Source organism: Artibeus jamaicensis, unplaced genomic scaffold, assembly GCF_021234435.1.
Source record: "Artibeus jamaicensis isolate MK-2021 breed Jamaican fruit bat unplaced genomic scaffold, CSHL_Jam_final contig_426, whole genome shotgun sequence".
Classification (NCBI taxonomy): Eukaryota; Metazoa; Chordata; class Mammalia; order Chiroptera; family Phyllostomidae; genus Artibeus; species Artibeus jamaicensis.
The window spans coordinates 12,324,785-12,348,113 of NW_026521826.1; the positions used below are offsets into that span (position 1 = coordinate 12,324,785).

The following is a 23,329-nucleotide window of genomic DNA, read 5'->3' on the forward strand; positions in this document are numbered from 1 at the left end:
TATTAAATAACCGCCTGGTTAAAGCACATAGTCCACCCCCCGTTATGTTGGAAAACAGAAGCTCCCTGTGAGTCAGAAGGCTGCGTTTTGTGCGAGAGTCCCTCGGGCCACACCTAGGGCAGTGGGAACTGGCCTCCAGCACCAGTGCGACTCAGGTCTGTCCCACCGACACTGAGCCACTATCAAAACCTGCTCTAATTCTGGTTCGCACAGCACAGTCCCCAGGGTTCAGGGACATCACTCATCTGCATTCCCTCCAATGAGCTGGAAGATTTCTCCTCACCTTCTGATTCTCCAAGTCAGTGGATAGATGAGGTCTGGGGAGGAAATAGCGCATCACCTCGCAAGGGCACAGTTCGGCCTCGGGCCCTAACCCAACCCAGGTGGGGCCAGGATGTGAGCCGGGGTCACTCTCCTTTGGGACCCTTTACAGCCTGTGCACCAGCTACTCCTCTAGAATATGGCCCGTCTTTCTCCTCAAAGCAGGTCAGAGTCAAGGAAGGAAATTACCTCTTTGTCCCAAGAATGGAGCCTCCTTGTCCAGTCCAGCCTCCGACATCCGACCAGCCGATTTCTTTTATCTAAAGTGCAAACAGGGAATGAGATGGCTCACGTGAGAAAGGGAGGGAATCAGAAGTATTATAAACAGCTCGGATGCCAGCACCCCAGCAAACTGCCTGCCAGCAGGGTTCATGAGCGGCAGGAGACGGCTTCCGTCACGTGCCCAGGGCGGCAAGGCACAAACTGGGTGCTAAGGTCCAACCACCAGACAGAGAGCCCTCCTGCCTGCGTCTCTGCCTCTTAGTCCCTGGTCAGCAGAAGAGATGCATTCTTTAGCTGGCCAAACTCTACAACGGGGAATTCAAGTAAAAATGAACATTATTATTTTTTAAATTGACATAAGGTTAAAAGAAAACTTCTTTAATTAAAATTAAAACACCTAAAAGGATAGATGGTGCCAGCTAGGTGTGTGTACCCCCCCGTCAGCACGCCTCAGTCCCCTGGGCTAGGGCTCCCCTCTCGTCTCCTAACAGCAAAGCCCGTCCTTTTCACAGCTCGGAGACCTCTCTACGGCATAATTTGGAATGCCATCTGTACCCTCATGCCCCTCAACTCTGCATCTTTAGCCTGCCCATCTTGACCCAGAACACGATCTCTATCTGCTCCCTGGACACCTCCCCTAGGGTGGCCACCAGACACCCCACTTAACATCTTGGAATCTCAGCATCTCATTCCCTTGTGTCCATCAGCTGCGACTCAGGCCAGAAGCAGCCCCTTCTCGTCCTTTATCACCTTCTTTTTACCCCTGTGCACATTTGGTGACCACATTCCATTGTCTCTGCCGTCAAAACACATCCAAGACCCTAGAAGACGTCTCGCCGACTCCCCTGTTGGTACACCGGGCCAACCTGTCTGCGTTAGTACAGAAGGCCCCTGACTAGTTCCCTGCGTCCCACTTCTGCCCTTTGCAATCTGTATGTGCTAGACCCCTGCTCGTAACCTGTCTTCTCAGAATAAAAGCCAGACTCATCACAATTCCTATGAAGGACCTGCCCTGTCTCCTTCCTCCCCTCCTGCCCCACGCCCTGCTACAATTACACCAGCCCCTCCCATCTCTGAACACGCCTAGGCCTTTGCACAGCCCTTTGTCTGCCTGGAACAGCATCTCAATCTCCCTGCAGGCCACTCACTTAGCCCTTTGACCTTGAGTCTGAAATGACCTCCCAGCATCTGCTTTACCGTCTCAGTGCAGAACTCCCCCACTCAGGGCCGCCGGCACAGGGCGCTTCCTGATATACTGCACTGTTCATCAATTTTTATTTACTCTCATCCCCCTCCTTAAGATGAGAACTCCATGGAGGCAGTAGTTTTGTCTGTTTTCTTCATTAGTTTAATTCCACAACCTGAGAACTCAGTAAATACCATATTTTTTGGATTAGAACATACAACCCCCCCCCAAAATTTGGGATGAATAATGGTTGTTAATGCTGTTCTTGAGATCCGTTTACATTTACATTGGTGGAATATTATGTTATTTATGTTATTAAATATTTTACCACATCTTTGCTTCAAAAATTTTTCCCCCATTTTCCTCCTCTAAAACCTAGGTGCATCTTATGGTCCAAAACACACGGTACTTGCTGAGTAACCCAGTAAAGCAACACCGTGGACCGGGAAGAACTTGGTGAAGAGCGTAGGGCTTGCGGTCTCATCAGGCTGTTGTAATCCTGATGACATTACACGTCGTGTGGCCACGGCCAAGTTAATGTCTCTGTGTGCAGTTTTCTCGTAAGGCAAACGGGGACGATATGACAGATGGATGTGGGATGTAAACAGATGACGTGTCAATCCCGTAGGAATGGTGAGGCCTTCCCCTGGGGTGGGATCCCTAAGCAGAAGGCGTCCTTACAAAACAGCCACTGTGCTCCCGACGGAGCCCAAGGTCCCCGTTTCCCCGCCACGTCCCAGTCCAAGACATCCCTTCACCGGCCGCCTCCTGAGGGACCCACCTGGCCTTTGGCAAAGCCCTCAAAGCCGTCATAGACAGCGTACATCTTGTGTCCTTCAGAGATGCCAAACCGCACAGCCGAGCGCACGGCCGCATTCATCCCAGCGGCCGGCGCGCCCACATTGACCACAGCCACGTTGAAGCCGCTCTGCAAGACAGGAGACATGTGGCGCCTGTCACAGGTGTGTCAACGCTCCACGTACCTGCCCACCACCAGGGGCCAGCAGTGCGTGGCCTAGTGCAGGGAGGCCATGGCACTGTCCAGGGCAGGGAGGCAGCCCGAGGACAGGGCGAGTGGGGAGCATCGGGGACACCGCTGGGAGCTGACATGCAGCATCATCACCCACCTTTAGGATCTTGGAGTCCGGCATCGTGATGGAGAGCCGCTTGTAGGTGTTGAGGTTGCCCTCGAAGCTCCTAAAAGAAGATGACGCTGTTGGACCAAATCTGGAACGTGTGCGCACGGGTGGGAGCTCGCAAGAGGCGGGGCGCACAAAACAGTGGTGCTGGGAGCAGAGGGTCTGCAAATGCCGCTCTGTCCCTCAGGGGCAGGGGGCCCTGGTGTTACCCCAGGTCCTGCCTGCCCTTGCGGGGACACAGGTATTTAGGACACACGTCGTGTAATTGGGCTAAGGGACAAAGGCATCCAGGACTTCTCAAGTTTCTTTGCCAACACACTAGCCATTTGTCCTTGCTATCCTAATCTCATTATACTCTAATGACTCCCCCACCGCCCCAAATAAACAAAGGTATAAACCATTTCCCCCTAACCAATCATCTAGGCCCTCCACCTGCAAAAACGGCACCTGCATCCCACCTCTGTCCTGACTGCTCACAGTGAGACAGAACAAGCACAGCCTCGCGGGGCCTTGTGAAGGGCCAGGCTGTCGATCACACGTCAGCAGAGTCTCCTTCGAAACACTCACCTTCCTCGGAGCTGCACAGCGTCCTTGAACCTCCTCTCATCCATCGCCTTTTGGACGTCCTGGGTCTACAAAGAGAGGACAAGAGGAAGAAAGCCGGATGAGGACTCAGTGCAGCCTCGGGCCCAGCGCGGTGCCTCCACCTCGCTCCCCCTGCCCCCTGACTTTGCAGACAGGCAGCCTGGGTCAGCAGGCCACCCTGGGCTGCGGGCAGCCTGCCACTGTAGTGGCCCATTAACTCAGGCTGCCACATAGAAAAGGATGACGTGGCCCTGTCTACCAATCCAGGCAGCAAGTCCTGAATCTCAGGAATTAGGCTCCATGAGAGCAGAGCTAGAAGGAAGTGCATCTCTCAGACAAGGTTCTGACAAAGTCCCAGTTGGATTCTGGTGACAAAAAAGCAAACAGGACCACTGGCCTTGGGAGCTGGGGGGCCCAGATGGGGTCTCAGCAGGCAAAGGAGAGCAGCTTGGAGACAACACGCCCGACTGGCACTTGGCCTCCGCCCCTTCCACCTGCAGGTCTCGGGCAAGTTTAGTTTCCCCATCTGTACAATAAGGACGCCCCCAGCTCCAGTGCCGTCTTTGGTTATAAGACACACCAGACTCTTAAGGAAACAGCTGGCAAAGGGCAGGTGCCAGGGAAGGGCTCACTGTGAGCCATCTGGCTGAACTGTCATAACGTATGGTCATTTGAAGAACAAGCCAGGTCACACCTACATGTCTGTCTGAAGGAACAGACACTAGACGTCAGAAATAGGCTCAGAACAGATGACTGCACACAGGTCAATGTCCTGATTCTCTTAAGCCTGTCATCTCATCCTCTCACAAACACACACTCATGTATGCACATGCACAAACATGCATGTAAACACACACAGACATGCATGCTTACACAAAACACATGTAGACATGTACATACACAGAGGCTTCATTCCCTCCTATACGATTTTAGAAGTGATGTGTCCAAGGTAACTTCCAACCCGTCTCATGACTTAGTTAGTTAATCATCTCTCTGTATATGTTATAAAATGCACGTACTTCAGAGCCACTGAAGAAGACCAAGTAGGACGATGGTCATCAACAGACTTTGAAAAATAAAAATAGAAACAGTTTCTAGCGCAGGGAGAACCAGGGAGTGCAACTCCTTGCCGCCTCCCCTGGTGGACAGCGAGGTGGGAAATCACAGCCCGGGGCCTGGAGGAGGCGGATGTGTGCTGGAATGCCACCTGAAGTGTCCCTGCCAGGGCCACATCACAGACTCGAACGTCCTTGGGACAGGATGGAAGGAGAGGCTGAGACCTGAGAGGCCAAGGACGCCTTGCGCCGCCCACCCCAAGACCTCTGCAGCCCTTTTCCTGCACTTCCTCTTCAGCTTTTGGCAGAAACCCTCTTGATCCTCCCTGACAGTATAATGTGCCCTTGGGAACCGGGCCAAGAGACACAGAGCTTACTGCCACACCCACAGGCAGCTCCAAATGTCCTGATTAAGGTCACTTAACTCCCTGTGCAGCTTATTGGCCACAGACAAGGGGACAAAGGAGCCTGTCGGGCTGGATGCCCCCTCCCTCCGGCCAGCTCACCGTCTGCACGCACTCCACCAGTGGCAGGCGCACCACCTGGTTCCCACTCAGCGACACCACGCAGGCCGGGGTCTCCGGAGTGGCTTTCAGAAGCGCAACAACAGCCTCCACCCCCATGCGGCTGGCCTGGAAAAGATATTCACGAGCGTCAGAGTCAGGCCACCACCTGGCCAAGGCAGCGCTCCCACCAGAGACCCCCTCGGTCTCCCCAGGCACGTGCATTCATGGGCCCCGGCCCCTCTGGTTAAGATAGCCCTGTGGTGTCCTAAATACATCCAGCCTCCGCTTTCCTTCTGTGCTCTGGAACTGAGACCCAGTTAGGTACCAAAGTCCTTCCTGCTTAATGCACATCTAACAAAGGGCTTTAGTCTCCACTGAGAACTAGCCAGGAGGGGAGAGGAGGAAAGGGGAAAGGAGAAGCAGGGTGGGGAGGGTCTGCTGTATGAAGAGCAGTGAAGATTCACAATCCAGAACCTGGACTCTGGGCTCTACTGTCCCCCCGGTTCTGTTTCCAGAACCTGCAGTGAATGCCAGGCTCCCACATTCTGGGCTTGATCTGGAGTCCCCCGCATCCACAGCTGTCCACATGGGCTAGGGTCTCTCAGAGTCTGGGCCACTGGGGGCCTGGAAACCCGCGCAGTCTGAGTCTTGCAATGACAGCAAGGGCCCGAGCACCTCGGAGACGAGGCGTGTTGCACCGCTGAACTGCTATCAGTCTTTGGAGCCAGATGCTCCCTCTGAGCTCCAGAAATGCTCCTTTCCTTGTGATTTGCTGGACATTTTCCACACTCACTTACCAAAATCCTGTCAAAGGCCGACGGCGTCCCGCCCCTCTGCACGTGTCCAAGGATGGTCACTCGTGTGTCGTATCCCAGCTGTGTCACCACCAGCTGCGGGGAATAACTCCGTCAGGGGACACAGGACACATGCAGGCAGATGGGCTCCCACTGGGGGACAGGCGCTGGATCTGAGAAATAGTTTTCTACTCTTTTTTCAGATACATACGGGAAACATTCTGATTCCGAAATTTTGGTCCTTAAAGTAACACTTAGTTTAATGGCTAGCTGAGGCACCCCAGGGCCAGGGCCCCTAGGAATGGCTGGGACAGGCTGAGTATCCTGACCTCGTTCAGTCCTGTCAAACTAGCAGGGTTGCACTCTGAATTCCACGGTCCTTGCTCAAATGGTCCATGGTTCAATCTCAACTTTGATTAAGTGGGAAAGCAAACCCTTTGCTCTGACTTTGCAGATTACTTCCTGTGATATATTAAGCAGTTAGAAAGGCAAGAGCAGAGTAGGAGCAGGCCAGGTACAGAAGGGTGGAAAGCCGCAGATGCCCAGCGGCAGACAACTGTAGGGCAAGACCTCACTTCCAGGGTGACCCTTCCTCCCCTAACCTATCACTGGTCATACAGTTTGGGTGCCCTGACCTTCCATATTCCTGGTCATGCAGCAGAACCCCTTATAGGAGGAACAAAGGGGTCTGAGAAAAACCTCATCTGACTTTCATACAAGCCCTTGCTCGACCACTCCTTTAAGCATTAAGCCCTTAAGGCAATGACTCACGTCAAATCTCAGGAACGAAGCCTCGAAGTCTGTGGACCACAGAGACAGACTCTGGTCCAGAGTTAACATCTAGACCTCAGCTGCATTTCAGCTCCTGGCCCAGAAAAGCAGCATGGCCAGGCAGGGTGACACTGAGGCTGATGTCAGAACCACCTGTGATGACAATGATCCCCTGCCCTGCTGCCGACCAGTCAGTGCACCCTGAGGTGACACACCTGGAAAGCTGATGAATATTCTACACAGATCCTCCTCCAAGGCCTCTGGGTAAAAGCCCTCAAAACAAAGGACCCAGCAAGGCTCCCTCCATCTCTTGAGCACATCTGCACCTTTCCTCACCCACTACTTCCCCCAGCATTCTCTCCCTCTCCCTGTCTCTCTCTCTCCCTTCCTCCTTCTCTCTCTCTCTGGAGCACACCCTCAGCTTTCCCCCTCTCCTAGGCTCCTGCAGCCCAGCTGGCTCACTTCTTCCACACAGCTCGCTTCCACCTCTGTGACTTTCTAAATAAACTTTTGCTTGTATCTGAGTCTTGGCTCTGGATTCTCTCTTAGCCAAAACTCAAGAACCAAGGTCTAACATCTGGTACTGTTCGCCATAAACACCTGGAAATATTGGCTGATACCTTTCACAGCTATCTCTCAATATTTTAAAATTTAGATGCACAGCTGCTATGGGAATAAAGAAGGCAAAAGAGAGAAACCCACTTGCAAAGCCAAGTTGATAACACCCTTTGCCCTGATGGGTGGCTCCAACCAGAGCCTGCCTGCCTGCGTCCCTGCTCTGCCCAGCACATGCCCAGTTGCCTCTCTAACTAGGAGGCTCCGTGACAAGCTGCACCCGTGGTTGAGGCCTGTGGCAACAGGACTGGGGTGTCGGTCCCTCTGCAGGCAGGGAGGGGCAGTGACTCACGTCCAACACTCAAGTTTCATTGCAAGAGGAAGCTCAGCTGATGCTCCCGGCGGGGGGCAGGGGGGGGTTGGGGGGAGGGGGAGGGCTCAGTCTTGGGGGCTGACCCTCATGGCTCTCAGGGCAGCCCCAGCTGGATCCTCCATTCCCGACCTTCCCCATTTCCCTTCTCTCTGTGCAGAAGCTCTGGTCCTTAGGGATATCCCCCAAAATAACACGAGTGTCACTGGCTCTCCAGAAGCCAGGAGTTGTACAATTCTCATGTCATTGAAATTATGAGTCATTAGGAAAATACTTTTTACTCTCAGGGAGAACAAAAAGTGTTTTTAGAATAATAATGCCAAATCTACCCCTTGCCAGTTGTGTTACAATCTCCCCTTTCCGGGCTGGTGGCGGCGGAGAGGGGAGAATCTGGACACACTCACATCCTTGATTTGCTCCGAGGTAATGGGCTTATTTTGGGTATCGATTGCTCCTTCAGCCACAATGATGATATTCAGCCTTTTTTTCCGGGCCCGGTTCTAAGGAAACAGAAAGTGAAAATCCTCTAAGGACTGAAACATTCTTGACAAAACCAGGGCCAGTTAGTCCCCACTGAGCTGGCCTCTTGCCAGGTAGAAACTACGAGCACTATTTACAAAGGACATAAGAAGGTGAAGGTGCTCTGTGAGCAGGTGCAGGCGGGTGGGGTTGGGGGAACTCGAGGTCTGGTGATATCACCACAGTGGTTGGCACACACACAGCCCCAGGCTGGGAGGCTGTGCTGACTGACCTTGGACTGTGACCCCCACACGCAGACACACCCACAGCCTGGCCTCCCCAGCAGTCTCCACTGCAAACGACATTGCCCATCTCCTTTGGAAGCCAGACTCCTAAGCACCTCTCAGGAATCCTATCCCAGCCCAGAAATTCTGTGCCATTGGGATCAGATGACAGAGTCCCAGGCCCAAGCAGGAGGCTAGTGGGCACAGGGGAGAAAATGGAAGGACTCAAAGCCCAGCCAGGTCAGAAGCTGCCCTACATAGGAACAGGCAGGCGGGCGCTGTTGTGAGACCTGGGCTGCCTGGGCCGCTGCTGTCCTCACAGGCTCCAGACAGTCCCGCAAGGATGCCCTGAGGTCATTCTCCATGAGGTGCTCTCTATAAAAGCCCCCATTAAGGACCCTTAATCCTTACGCAGGGGGTATAAGCGTTGTGGGGCAGTGAGGCCCCGAGTGGGCAGTGCTGGATCTGCCTCGCCAGGCAACCGAGGGGCATTGCCCAGAGCGGGCTGTCCTCACGAGGCTGCCCCATCCTGCAACCGAGGCCACAAATACATATGCCCTTTGGTCATTTTTAAAATAGAGTATTAATAAGTGTACTACACTTCGGAGAATATATTAATTGGAAATTTTCTAAAAGGTGTAAAGATATGACTTTAAGAGTGATTACTACAGCATCATTTGAAAAAGCAAAATCGGAAGGAATGACATGTCCTTAAACAGGGGCTCAGCCAAACAGCCATTCTTCATCCATAAAACAATGTCCCCGAGGTGGTGAGAAATAATGGAGTTGTCTGCACACGTACGTTGGGGACATGGCCTTGTCTGTACAGGCCACTGGACGCCTGATGGACCCCCAGCTGGACGATCTCACTCACTCGTCACAAAACTGCTAAGGAGCAGCATATCCCCCACCTTACAGCCCAGGAACTTAGGCCATGGGAAGGCGAGGTGCCCGGTGTCCCCCCTCGGGCAGCAGAACCAGGATTCAACCCAGGCCTTCCGATTCCACGGAGTCTTTCCCAATTTGATACTGAGACGCCTGTGGTGGGGGTGCCCTGGGGTCTGCATCCTGGGCCGATTTATGCAGAAAGGTATTTGGAAAAGTCCACCCAGTGCCACGTTAACAACCACCGAAAATGCACTACAGATGTACCAACATCAAGTGTTTTCACGCACAGGTGAGTTTAAACCATCAGTCCTCACTCTGTCGACACTCAGGGGGCCGACATACGCTGACTCAGGTCCTGGCTGACAGCGCAGCTTATGGAGTCTGAAACCCAGGGGGCCTGCAGACCAGACCACATGGTTCCAGTGCCAGTCAGTGCTGCAGACTCGGCACTGACCTCTGACCGGCTGTGTGCGCACTTCCTGACGGGGGTGTGTTTCCGTCTCCAACAGCTGCCAGCACACCCTGGCCTGTGACGGTGTTGTCCTGGGCCAGGCCAGAGACTGTCAGGGAGGCGGAGGACAGCTCACAGAAACTGGGCCCTCGGGGGCGCGGTCTTACACAACATCCCGTGAGATGGTAACTGACGACATCCCGGGGGCACCCAGGAGCTAGGCGGGCGCCGCCTTCATCTCCTGCAACCAGCCACGGCTCTCCCAGCACCAGCCGGTTGGCGGAGAATGAATGGCGCCACGTGCCCGGGCAAGGCCAAGAAACAGTGAACTCGTCCACGGCTTCCATGCCAGCGTTCGTACTTTGGACATTCCCTGTGACCACGGGTCTATTTCCAGCTAAGAGCTCCAACTCCAAACAAGGGTCCGACTCTTCCAAATAAGGAATTCGTGTCTTCAAATCTGTTACCATGAAGGTGATGGCAAGGTCTTACTGCACCTGTGTCCCAGCTGTGGGTAGTGCTTATGTGTTTGCTGTATACAACTGTAACTAGCCTATGCCACAGGCTCACATCCTTTCCCTGTAGACCAGTGATAACAGGGTTATAAAAATAAAGGGTGGGGAACTCCCTCACACCCTAGGGTTCCTGTCCCCAAAGGCGCTGTTTTAAGTGAGACCTCACACACCTCATTAGAGGGAAATTTGCCTCACATAAATAATCCACGGTGTGAAACATGGCCACACCACAAACGACAAACCTGGCGGGAAAGCCTGCTTCAAACCCATTCATCGACCTGACATCGGGCCGAGCACCCTGGGCACACAGCGCTGAGGGAACCCTCCTAACACATATCAGTGTCCAGGGGACTTCAGATTAGACTCAGAACGCAGGTATGTTGATACTGTCATGTTAAAACCAACAGCTTTGCTTGAAAAACAGAGCTGATGTCACTGTTTCTCTATCACCTCACTCTGCAGCATTGGGAAGCAACCCCCCATGGGAACAGCCAATCAGCCAATAATACATGCAGGTCCCATGCACCCAGGTTCACTTTAGAATCCGACAGTGTTTGGCTGTCCAAATCTCTGTGCCAACTGAAAGCCCTAAGGGCACTCACAGGGCACGGCCAGCACAGGGCAGGGAGGGCAGTTGGACAGAGAGGAAGTTGGAAGCTGAGGGAAGCAGAGAATGAGTTACCTCTGACAGCTTGATGCACATGGTTTCCTGCCAACCATCTTCTGGGGGAGATTCTGGAAGGAACACCCAGTCCGCCCCACAGGCCAAGGCGCTCACCAGGGCAAGGTACCTACGTGGAAGTAGCAAAGACCTCATTAGGCTGCTGCTGGGCACCCAGAACTCGGCAATGGCCTTGGGCAGACGGAATGCTAAGCCTGTGTGGGAGCCGCTGGCCCCTCGAGAACCACCCCCCAGCAGCCTGTGCACTGGGACGCGGGGCTCTCCAGGGGCCCGTGGGAGGAGGGTCCTTTCCACCTGAATCGTGTCTGCACATACGTACCCGCAGTGTCTCCCCATGACCTCGAGAACGAAGGTCCTCTGGTGGCTGGAAGAGACGAAGGAGCACCCACTTACCACCGCTGGGAAGAGCACAGGGCACACAGAGCCAAGTGCGGCACAGCCACGCAGACAGACAGAAAGGCCGCTCTGTGATTATGGCGGGTACGCAGGCCTCCAAAAAAGGACCCATTTTCTACAGGGGCAGATGATGTCACAGGAGTATTTCAAACTTTCGTGAGTAAAGGGGTGCAGGGGGTGAGTGCACTTTCCAGGCCCACAGTTTACAGCATCCGCCAGAGTCTGCACCACCATGGATAAAGAGAGCGCCATGGCTTCATCTGCACTTCAGAGCACGGCCGGCTGCAAACGTCACCCTGCGGGGAGGGGGTTGCAGACGCTTCCCCACATCTCTGACACGGGCTGTGGTGACTCTCACACAGTTTTACTTCCCGCCATTCCTGCAGAACTCTGGGCAGGACTATAGATAATGATGATTTTTATCTTATACATTTTCTACAACAAACACATTTTTCTTCTTTAATGCGGGGAGGGGGAGAGGTAACTTTATAAAACTGAAAGTAAAAAGTCAAGCTGAGAACAATTTTCTTGCCTTGTTTCTAATACTCAAGTGACAAGAGCTGCACCAGAACACCCCCTGTGGGACCTTCCAGAGCCAGCATGAGCGTCTAGCCGCAGCGCGCTGGGCGCCCCGTGCCACCCGCTCGCCCACTGGCTCCCCCGGATCTACCTCTGGGCCGTCGTCATGATGGCGTCGACGACTTCGATGATCCGGTGCAAGGCCGAGTCCGTGCCGATGGTCATGTCCGTCCCGCAGAAGTCGTTGTCGATGGAGCCCACCATGCCCACGACGTTGAGGTACCCGTGCTTCTTCACCTCCTCCTCGCTGATCTTGTCTGCGGGGGACCCCACCACACTCTCCATCACTGGGAGCAGCCAGTGAGGGGGAGACCGGATGGCCGTGCGTATGGAAACCCAGGACTCTGAACACACTTTCCATCTACTGTTGTTTTCCTGGAACTCTCCATGACCTAATTCTCTACACTCACGGCCATAAACGCCAGATACCAGTGGAGGTGACGACGAGACGGGAGCTATCACAGATAAGAGCCTGGGACTGTAAAAATCAAAGCAAGGGGGGGTCTGCACGCTGTAATCTGTGGGTGAAATCTGACTTCTGTCTGGTAAGGGCCGGAGAGAATAGCGTAGCTCTCAGTAAGGAAACATCACAACCCCAGAATTAAGTACATAAGAATATTATATAACTAAGGGATTGATTTGTCATAGGCCTACGGGGGACTAGTCAGTTGGTGCTGTTCACTTAACACCCTCAGAAAAGACTGACGCGTGAGCAGATCTGCCCAAACCGAATCACAGCGGTCAAGGTTGGGGGCAGCTCAGGCGGGAACTCAGGGGGCTATTCCCCTTCTTTGTCGCCACCCAGCTGTGTCGGACCAGAGTGCAGTGGACAGGAGCTGCTCTGAGGTCCCTGCTGCCAGCATCCGGCGGCCTCTCTCCTTCCTGGATAGATTTACAGAACTCAGGGCAAGTTTACGCCTTTCGTGAAGGGCTGTTCGCTCCAGCAACACAACTCTGCTGATCATATTTCATATTACAGTGAAATCATGTAGCAGCACGTTTACCATAGTACACCGAAACAAATGATTATTGCTATTATTTGAGGTCCAACGTGGGTCCTGAGGTGGTAGCTGTAAAACCTGACACCACAAAATACCTCAGTGACAGTTAAACGGGCAGAGCAGATGAGGTCAAAGCTCTCTGCAGGAAGAGAAGACGACCAGGGCTGGGGAAGGAACCAGGAGGGTGGCACAGGGGACACAGACACGCACCATTCTGGGCCAGCTCCTCCAGCAGCCCGCTCCACTCCTCCCGGAAGATGTTGGCCCCGGTGAGACTGCCGTCCCCCCCAATCACACACAGGTTGGTGATGCCCCGCTGCACCAGGTTGTGAGCGGCTTTCAAGCGACCTTCCCGGGCACGGAAGGCTTTGCACCGGGCACTGCCGATAATGGTCCCGCCCTGAAAAAAAATGAAATCCTATTTATCTGTCTCCTAACAGCCTGGTGGAATGAGGGATAGATGGGCACATGTGAGTGCTGATGTAGACACGGGACTTCACAAACTAAGGGTTCCCTCATTTTAATCTCTTCAGTTGGTCTACTGTGGAAATTTGTTTTCCCATTTTTAGCTCCATCCTGGAATTCAACAGAGATAATGGCTTCATGCCCTGGGACAGCCAAGTAGGGTATGGAAACAAGGACCACTGTCGGCTGAACATGCAGAGGAGAGTTTGCAAGGTGATGACAGCCATGCTGGAGGCTGTGCAGTGTGGGGCAGCTGGACCCCTGGGCCCCGCACTCCCTGAGCCTCCGACAGGCCGAGTGCAGGCACCAGCCTCGGTCAGAGAAGCGCCGCATCCAGTGGCCCCTTCTGTTACTCACAGCTCACCACTCATGCAGGCAAAATAGGAATCTGTGACAAAGAGATTTATTTTTCAAGTACATCTCCCCAGCCCTAACCCTTCTTAAAGGCTAAATCTTAAAAAAATCTTAAGTTGGGCCATCCTAACTTACAGAAAGATAAGTCATGATCTTTCTCCCTTGGTGCTTCAGAAATAAATTTCCAGTTGTATTTAGAAAACACAGGGTTCCCTTGCATACTTCAGGGATGCACTCATAAAACCGGAACTTGCGTGCGATCCTTCAAATGTTCCCTTTAGAAAGCTCACTCATCAGTGATTCTGGGTTAATAACAGTCAGTGTGACGGGATGACGTTATGACTCACCACAGCACAGGTGAGCCTGGGTGGCAGGTGCAGGGCACAGAGCAAAGGTAAGCTGGTTCTCTGCACTTTGATTTGACCAATAGCCATTAATTACAGGGTCATGTGATTTCTAACAACTGGAAGGTAAGTCAGCAGCCCATAAACAATGAGGAGATAACACAGCCAGGGCCTCAGGGATGAAATCAGAGTTGACTAAGATGCAGACAGGTAGGCCATACACCCATGCACGCAAGTATCACTCTACTAAGTACTGATGGGTGCCAAACTTTCTTCGGTGTCTTTCTGGGAGAGAGGGAGTAAAGGTTTACTTGTAGACCTGCGGGTCTGTGACCGGCATTAAATATTCACGCTGCTACCATCTCCCCCAGAGTTTCTGAGATGTAACTGACATACAGTGCGGTGTCAGCTGGAGGGCACAGTGTGACCAGCTGATACATATATATATATCGTGAAATGATTACCACAAAAGATTAGTTCATGCATCTATCAATTTGCATCAATGTGTTTATACATCTATCAATTTTACCTTTCTTTTTTGTGGTGACAAGTTTTAAGATTTACTCTCTTAGCAACTTTTAAATATAGAATACAGCACTGTGAACATGTTTAAGGTTATGTGACATGATGACTTAATGTATGTATACACTGTGAAATAATTACCACAATCAAATAAATGAGCACATTCATCACCTCTCACGGTCACCTTTTGTGTGTGCTGCAAGAACACTTAAGATCTTGTCTTAACAAATTCCAAGCACACCACACAGTATTATTAGCTAGAGTCACCACGCTGCACACTAGATCCAGAATGTCTTCACCTTATAACTGAAAGTTTGTGCACTTTGGCGGTCATCTACCCATCTCCCTGACTCTCCAGCTCCTGGCAAACACCAATGTATTCTTTGTTTCTCTGAGTTCAGTATTTTAGGTAACAGGTATAAGTGAGATGATAACAGAATTTGTCCTTGTCAGTCTGACATATTTTATATTTAGCATAGTGTCCTCAAGATCCACCCATGTTGTCCCATATGGCAGGGGTTCCTTCTTTATATGACTAAATAATATTCCATTTTTTAAATATATTTTTCCATAAGTTTTTCATCCATTCATCCATTGCACTAGCACCTTCACAGGAAATGTACCCATTTGGTACTTTCAGTGAAAAAGTACTCAACAGGAGTCACATATTAATACCTACATTACAAAAGATAAAACCACAGGAATATTTCATGAAGTCCACTCCCTTCATGTGATCTCTTTATTTCTCAACTCTTTGGAGCCTTTGCTAAGCTATACAGGAACCGTCTGGAAATTTTTTTAGGCATAATAAAACATAAACATAAAATAAAGGGGCAGGTACCTTTTAAATTCAAATTAAGCAGCTGTTTCTTTGCTGCTTAAGTTCCTTAAGTGGCGATTACCACCCTCTTGGGCACACTGAGGAGATCCACGCAGCCTGGAGCGGGCAGAGCAAGGTACTATGCACCCTCTGCACCCACGGCCCTCGGAGCCGCTGGCTGGGGTCTCTCCCAGGCCCTGATACCCTGAAGCCAAGGAACTTGAGAAAACCCAGCAGCTGCAGATATTTGCCACTAAACGCACAGCATCAACAAACAAAACTGCCTCGACATTAATCTGGTGTAAAAAACACACAAACCGCCCCCAAAATCTGCTACAAGGACTACAAAGAATGCTAGCTAATATCCATGACTTTTTATTGCAAGGATAATTCCTTCATTTGCATGATGTAGTGTTTTTATAAAATTTAATTAAGTGACACATTAAGAATATTTTCTTTCCTCTCGAGCAGGTAAAACTAAGGCCAGGCAGCACAGTAATCTGTTTTACGTCTAACAGGAGCATGAGGACCACAGGCTTGAAAGGAGAGACATACTTGCTCCCAGAGGGAAACAGTCTGTTGACCTGGGCACCTACCACCTGCAGGATGCTGGACACGCTCTCCCAGTCTGCTTCCACAATGTTGCTGCCACCGTCCACCATGCCTTGGTAGCCCTGAGGGAGAGAATCAAAATCTGTTCAAAACTGAGTCAATGTCATGGCATTAATTAATCCCAAACTACATGAAATGCAGATACGAGTGACAATGAGGCTAAGTGCCTAGAAGCCCAGTGTTTTGCAGACACGGTTTGTACAAGTGTCGTGCACAGCAGGGATGGCGGGGAAGCCCCCTGAATCGAACCTCTAAGAGTGGGAACACCAGGCCAGCCTCCTCCATGGCACCGCTGCCTAATGGTGCCTGAGAGACTGAAAAGGGACAAACTTACCCTGAATCTGTTTGTCATTCAGCACAAACGGACTTGGTGTCAGTCACAAAGCAGACACGAAACCATTCCTGTCAGGGCCTCCCTCTGCCCGGGCAAATCCGTGCCACTTTTGATACCCATGAAGTTTCATTTACAATCACAGCTGAACGTCACCCCAACAATTCCGTGGCCTTCCTTCTGACCAGGGACATCTCACTATAGAGCCTGTGAGTGAATCAGGATACAAGTGCACACTTTTGCCTACAACTCCAAAATCATCACCTTTCAACTCTAAAAAGCATCCCTCTTTTTACCCACGGAATATACAAGATCGAGAACTACAGAAACGTTCATTTGTATCTTTATATTAGTGACTCACCCTCCAGGGCATCTACCCTGAAAAAGGAATAAGCCCTAACCATTGACCAAGGTTCATCATAATAGATTATTGTGAATTCATGTCCACTACCTAGTGAAGGCTAAGAAAAAGAAAAAAGGAATAAAGATTTTAAACAATGAAACTCCCACCGAATATAGAGCCTTGCGCATAAATTAACTAATAGTGCAGGAATCTTGATGATTGATTAATTTGTATACTTATAAATGCAAACTTTATATTAATAATATAATGAATACACTATATAGCATTATATATTAGTATCTTATTATAGTTACATGAGAAAAACTATATAACACAAAATTATATACATGTATATATGTATTCATATTTATATATCTTAATATAAATTATATGCTTATGTGCAGTTATTGAGTATGCATGTATACTATCTAGTTATAATTATACTTATTAATGTACATTATGATATAGTATTAGGCAATAATTATATTCTACATAATATATACATATATTTTAATATATAAGTACACATGTATGTGCATGTGTGTACAGTCCGGTGTTGCGTGTACAGTCCGGTGTTGCATATACACATATGTCACATCTGTGACAAACAGGAAAGGGAATGCCAGCATGAAATGACACAGAACAGAGACGGTGAGAGCAGGTTTGCCTGAGAGGGGCAGGCATCTCTGCAGGCTGTGGCCACTGAGGGCCTGGCCCCTAGCTGCTCGCTCACCCTTCTGTCCTCAGCCCCAGAACAGGCTGGTCCAGGGTGGCTCACCACCCACCCACTGTCTGTGTGGGGAAGCCGTGGAGGTTCTTCCGAACACACTCCGCCTGCCTTTAAGGATCCCTTCTATCTCTTTGTTCCCATCTCCCTTCTTGTGTGAGCTTCCAGGGTACACAGTTGTAATCTAGTTCATTTCTGGAACCCAGTGTGGCTGTCACTGTGGACAGCCAGGTGATAAGCAAGAGTGACTGGATCCAGGCTGCCTCTGGGAGGGGAGCCCTTATCAGAGCCAATATTTATGTTACCACTGGTATGTGAGAGACCTCAGGGACGAGGCTGTGCCAGGCACAAGTTATCCCACTGCTCCAGGACCAAACGCAAAACCAAGCTCCCTCCTCCACCTAAGTGATCCCCAGGGATCTTATTTCAACAGAGGAAGGAAGGAAGGAAGGAAGGAAGGAAGGAAGGAAGGAAGGAAGGAAGGAAGGAAGGAAGGAAGGAAGGGAGGGAGGGGAGGGGAGGGGAGGGGAGGGGAGGGAGGGGAGGGAGGGGAGGGGAGGGGGGAGGAGGGAGGGGAGGGAGGGGGGGGGGGAGGAAGAAAGGAAGAAAGATAATAGATGATAGGTGGATGGATAAATGATGGGCAGATCAATAGGTGACAGAGAGAAATAGATCATGGATGGATAGATAATAGGTGAGATAGATGATAGAAAATTGACAGAGAGGGAGGAGAGAGAGAGGGAAAGAGAGAATAGCCAGTCTTAGGGTTGCCATCTGACTTATTTCTGCCAGCGCGCACTCCGGTCTCTGTGAGGAATGCCATCACTGCGGCACAGCCCAGCACACCACTCACAACAGAGGAGACGTTAGGAACAGACTAGCAATCGGGGCAGTGCTTTCTGGCTTCATCGCTATGAAGCTTGGGAGGTGCCCACAAGCAGGCCTGTGGCCCAGCTCCAAGTTTCAGATGCTCAGCCCTGCGCTGAAACAGACCCTACAGAAAAAGATGGTGTTTTATCGTCCAAACCTGCATACTTCTGAGAAGGAGAGAAAACATGACCATTAATTAGGCTAGAACAGTAGGCATCAATCAAGACCATGCTGGGCAGAGGCGGAGGGAAAACCAACTGAACTAACCACAGGTTTTGAAAGAAAAGAGAGAGAAACCTCCCAGCCTACGCTGACAGCCACTCCAGTATTTTTTTTTAATCCTCACTAGAGGACTTCTTCCCCCTTGCTTTTAGAGAGAGAGGAAGGCCAGGGAGAGAGAGACAAACATCAGTGGAAAAAAGAAACATCTATCGGTTACCTCTCATAGGCATTGCAAACCTGCAACCTGGGCCTGTGCCCTGACAGGGAATCAGTCACACTCACGACCTTTCGGTCCATGGGACGATGCCCCAGCCAACTGAGCCGCACCAGCCGGGGCACCTAACTTCTGTACGTTCACTCCTTAGGTAACTAAACAGACAAGGAAAAGAAGCACTGCGGCCGCAGCGTCACCCGCAGGGATGACACGGAGGAGGCCTGTCCCTGCAGCACGTGCTCCCCGTCAGACACCACGTCTGATCTGAGGCTCGGTGCCTGCCACCCTGGGAGTGGAGAAAAGTCTCTCCCTTTATTATGCCCCGGAACTGAAATACGGATTTAATAAAAACATTCATACATCCTTCTTGTGTCCAGAGTTAGAATGTGGAAAAGTTTCACAAAACGTAACACATATTTTGAAAAGTGAAATTGTCCTCCAGACACATCTGATTATTCTGTGTGACACAGATGATATGGTGAAACCAGCGATGAAGAATAAAAAGGATGACTGTGTAATGACTGCACTCACAGCCCCGCCTCACCACACACGTGGGCCAGGTTATAGGAAATGACTCACTCTCCAATTGGCAAGTCGTTAAACTCCTGTAACATTTGAAAAATAACTACCAACTGCCGCTTTGGACTGTCTTTTATAAGGGAGGTATTACCAAATTAAGAAGCCTGATTTTACACAAATGTACCATCTCTTATACATGCAGTAATTCGAATGAAGCCTCCCTGCAGTCTGAGTACTTCCTCCAATACTGCCAGGGCCCAAAACATGTTCTAAAATTCTCCTGTGGAATTCGCCCTCAGAGCCAGTTCAGTGACTCACGTAAGAAAAACAAACTATAAAAATTTTAAAGCCACACTTAGTTTTTGAGCTGTAGCACTCCCTTTCTTGCTGGTCCCAATCCACAGGATGAACCCAAGAGTCCCTTAGGCAGATATAGTAAACCCACTGTCCCACAGAATTTTTACATGGAGTCATTGGGTCACACTGTGTTCATTTCGACTTGTGTTTTTAGACATCTGTTAACAGCAGAGCTGGTTTATCTGTGAGTGGCATTCTCTTATAAGAGATCTGTGTTTCTGTTTTTTTTAATTGGAGACCCAGAGGGAAAATGCAGCCTTGTGCTACAGCAAGGTGGGCTTTTTCTTTTCGGGCGCTTTTGTTCCAGGTGTCCACATGTCTCGTCAACTCTGCAGTGCTTTCTCCATTGGATTTCCTGCATGCTCCAGGCAATACCTTACTGTTTAAATGGCAATCGCTCCAAACACCTACTCAAGAGAACGCACTTCACAACTATTTTCTAGATAGTGTTATCACTGGCATTCAGAGACTTCTCCAGGGTTTCTGCTGCTTCTGAGGAAATGTATATTTTTGTTTCCTATACGGTTAAGGTTTTCCTGGTTTATTCCATAGTAAATTAGAGCATTTCACTTACAGAGCTTGAGAGCAATTATGTGGAGAGGTCACCTCTGAATCACTCTCCTGTGTCAGATTCAGTAAACGCCACCGTGCAAAACTAGGTGCCCGTGAAAACGAGGCGGGCCAAGGTTCTCCATGTCAATAGTCTTCAAAGTTTAGGAATTATGAGTTCCCCTTGCCCAAGGGAAAGTCATATGTAGACCCTCTGATCACACATTCCCCTCCCCGCACCCAGAGCCTGCTGACATCGCCCCTCCCCAGATTCTAAGGGCACAAACCCTCCAGTCTAGGGAACTAATCACACGTGCTCATTGATTTCATGACTTCAAGGAAAACCCCTGTATTGCCTTTGGATTTGTCCTTGGCAAGATTCATCAACTCCAAAATCCTAAAACAGGTGAGAACACGACAGGTCATTGTGCAGCCCTGATCCTTGTATTTGTGGAAACTTCATACTATACCGATATGACTTACTTAGCCCACTGGCATTCCTGGATATCTTGAAGCTACAGCTAACACTGCACAATTCCAGGGAAGTCGCACAACTGGAAACCACAGCAGGACAAAGCCAGTCCCCAACATGCCTGGCAGGGAGGTCCCTTCACCCCACAGTAAATTACTTAGTCAGCCCCACGGTGATAACGGTGGGTGGGGGCAGGCAAAGGCAGGGGAGGGACATGCTCGCTTCTGTGATTTGGACACTAAAATGTTGACAGTCACTAGATTTCATCTGAAGTCAAGAGCACTGTGCTGATGGCGTCAGGACCAAGTCACAGACCCCACAGGAAGCGCCCGGCTGGGGGCTTAGCACTGTCGTCTTTACTGTTCAGTGCACCGGCCAACACTCCTGTGGAAAGGGAGGGAATGCAGGGACCCAGATCAGCTGTTTTCCATGAGTTAATTTAAGAGACTCAACCATCCTTGTAATGTTCGTGCACGGTAGTTGAACATAAACATTTACCCACTGGCTGCAGAGAAAGACACTGAACTGTACATTGGAGCCTCACCATGACCATTTTTAGACAGACATTTAGTGATTAAGTAGCTTTGCCTTTAAGGAAGTTGAAATGCAGAAACGGTTATGTGTAAAACCTCCGAGAAAGAAGACAGTGTGATTCTGGTCTCTTTGCTTGGCCCTCAGCGGACTGTAGGGGGAGGTGGAGCTAGTGACAGGAGGGGTGAGAAAAGGATCAGCCAGAGGAGCTCCCAAACGTCACACCGACATTTTAGCCTGATCTTGTTCCCTTCCATCCGGCCACACGGTCCAAGACACAGGTGGCACCCAGACCTCCAACGCCCACAAGGGAGAAGTGACCTGCATCTGTGTCCTAGTGCTGCCTTCCTTGGAAATGGCAGGGGTCTTTCTTGTGGCCATTTTTTGTTTGGACACAACATTTCTCACTTTAAAAACTGACAGCAGGTGTTTCATCATATCTGAGAAGGAAAACAACAAACCCCAGGGCAAAGACAGGGTTTCTGTTGGGAAGGGGAAAACAATACCAAGCTATTAAATGACAATTAGAGCTTATTTATTAGTATGTTAGGTCAGGCCATGATGCTCAGGGTTCCAAGCCCAGTGCAGCTTGGATTAAGTGTGGTCATTCAAACTCGGAAGGAAAGAAGAAAGGAGGCAAGGATGATGGAGGGGAAGAAGGAGAGAAGGAAAGGGAGTGGGGGAGAGAGAGAGAGAAAAACAGACAGAGGAAGAAAGAAAACCAGCTGGGGGTGGGGGAGAGGGGCATGGATAGTGAGCAAGCTGCTTCCTGGACCTCCAGGGGGAGCAAGGCCAGGCTCCTGCAGCAGCCAGCCTGTGAAAACCTGGCAGTTAGCTCCTGAGGCTGTTCTAAAGCTCTTCTTCTTTAACAATAAATAGGAAGCCCTGACTCTCTGACATGAGAATGCCTTATTTTTAACACCAGAAAGAGCAGCTGCTGGAAGTGATGGGCATCATTCCCAGCCTTTCTTCAGCACTCTGAAGACAACAGCAGGTGAGCCCTGCTGACACTCACCAGCGCTGCCTTCAGCAGCTCCTGAAATGTCAGGAGGCATTTCACAGAGGGGAGGATTTTCCATGAGTCATAGTTAAAGAGCTGTAATAATAATGATTTGTAAGTCAAGAGAAAAACCTTTAGGTTATAGGACACTGAACCCACGTATTATGCTAACTTACATCCAGCCAACTGTACATGCAGCCAAGACAGCACCAGCTGTGACGTGGGCTCTCCCACCCTGTGTCTGTCTGGTCTACCTAAACGCAGGGCAGGCCACACCCCTGTGCAGTCTGCTACAGAAACATGCGATGTACTTGTCCTCACCATCTCCAAGAAGCTGAAGGCACTCACTAGGAAAAAGTCCTAGCCTAAAAGAAAAACTAAAAAAATCAACAACTGGCGCAGTATGTGGAAAGAAGGGGTTAATCACACCCGCCCTGCCCCTCCCTGAACGGCGCCCAAGGGCTCAGCAGGCAGGGCACGCACGGGAGTGCTGCCCCAGATCCAGTGCTAGCCCAGGAGGAGGGAGCAAACCTGGTGCCAGACCTCTGGCCGAAACACAGCGGTTTCTGACCCACACATTCCCACACATTTTCTGCTAAAGAAAAAAAAAACAAAAAACAGACTCCTTTCTTTCAATAATTAATCCTCACTGTTTCGGTATGTGTGTCACCTTGAGAAGTCTAGGTAGACTTAGAAACCAGACTACAAATGGATAAACATGTTGGATAAAATACTGAATGAGGCTCTAAAAAATAAAACCAAACATCTCCTAAATTTGAGCCCAAATCAAAGAAGAAGAGTTGGCTCACCAGGGACACCTGCCAGTGTCTGGTGGTCACTGCTGTGGGCCAGGGGTATGGTCCTGGCTTCTGGTGGGCAGACGCAGGGATGCTCTCTAAGCAACCTGCACTGCACAGGACACCTCCACACACCCTCCCGTCAACCCCTACAAATACCAATAGCACCATGGTGTGTGGTGTAGAAGGGAACCCTGTTCGTCAGGACAGGGCCCACACAGCAGAACACATGGACGTGTCTGCCGTTCTGAGAAGGTCTTTAGAGAAGGAATTCTGTTCAGAGCACCCATCCCCCCAATGCTGTGCCTGGTTCTCAACCAACAGCACCGAAGGCATACACATCCTTGCACCCGCACCCAGCAGTCCCACAGCTCCTTGCCCACTTTATGCTCAAAGCTTCCTAACCTAGGAAGGGCAGATATGATTTTCACTGGACAGATGAGGAAACGGGACCAGAAAGGTTCATTTATTTATCCCCCCTCACTGGGCTATGTACACAGGTGCACAGTCACTTCCCCAAA

General features: G+C 50.5%; 1 protein-coding gene across 1 annotated transcript in view; it reads right to left on the minus strand.

Moving 5' to 3' along the window:
• Positions 1 to 23,329, minus strand: part of PFKP (phosphofructokinase, platelet) — a 54,154-nt gene that overhangs the window by 17,750 nt on the left and 13,075 nt on the right. The window contains exons 3-14 of the mRNA XM_037156563.2: positions 15,861 to 15,938; positions 12,970 to 13,159; positions 11,850 to 12,015; positions 11,103 to 11,147; positions 10,784 to 10,892; positions 7,909 to 8,004; positions 5,812 to 5,904; positions 5,015 to 5,140; positions 3,436 to 3,500; positions 2,857 to 2,926; positions 2,511 to 2,657; positions 511 to 581 (exon numbers count right to left, since the gene is read on the minus strand). Of these exons, the coding sequence (XP_037012458.2) occupies positions 511 to 581; positions 2,511 to 2,657; positions 2,857 to 2,926; positions 3,436 to 3,500; positions 5,015 to 5,140; positions 5,812 to 5,904; positions 7,909 to 8,004; positions 10,784 to 10,892; positions 11,103 to 11,147; positions 11,850 to 12,015; positions 12,970 to 13,159; positions 15,861 to 15,938 (1,256 nt within the window). The remainder of the gene's footprint in view (positions 1 to 510; positions 582 to 2,510; positions 2,658 to 2,856; positions 2,927 to 3,435; positions 3,501 to 5,014; positions 5,141 to 5,811; positions 5,905 to 7,908; positions 8,005 to 10,783; positions 10,893 to 11,102; positions 11,148 to 11,849; positions 12,016 to 12,969; positions 13,160 to 15,860; positions 15,939 to 23,329) is intronic.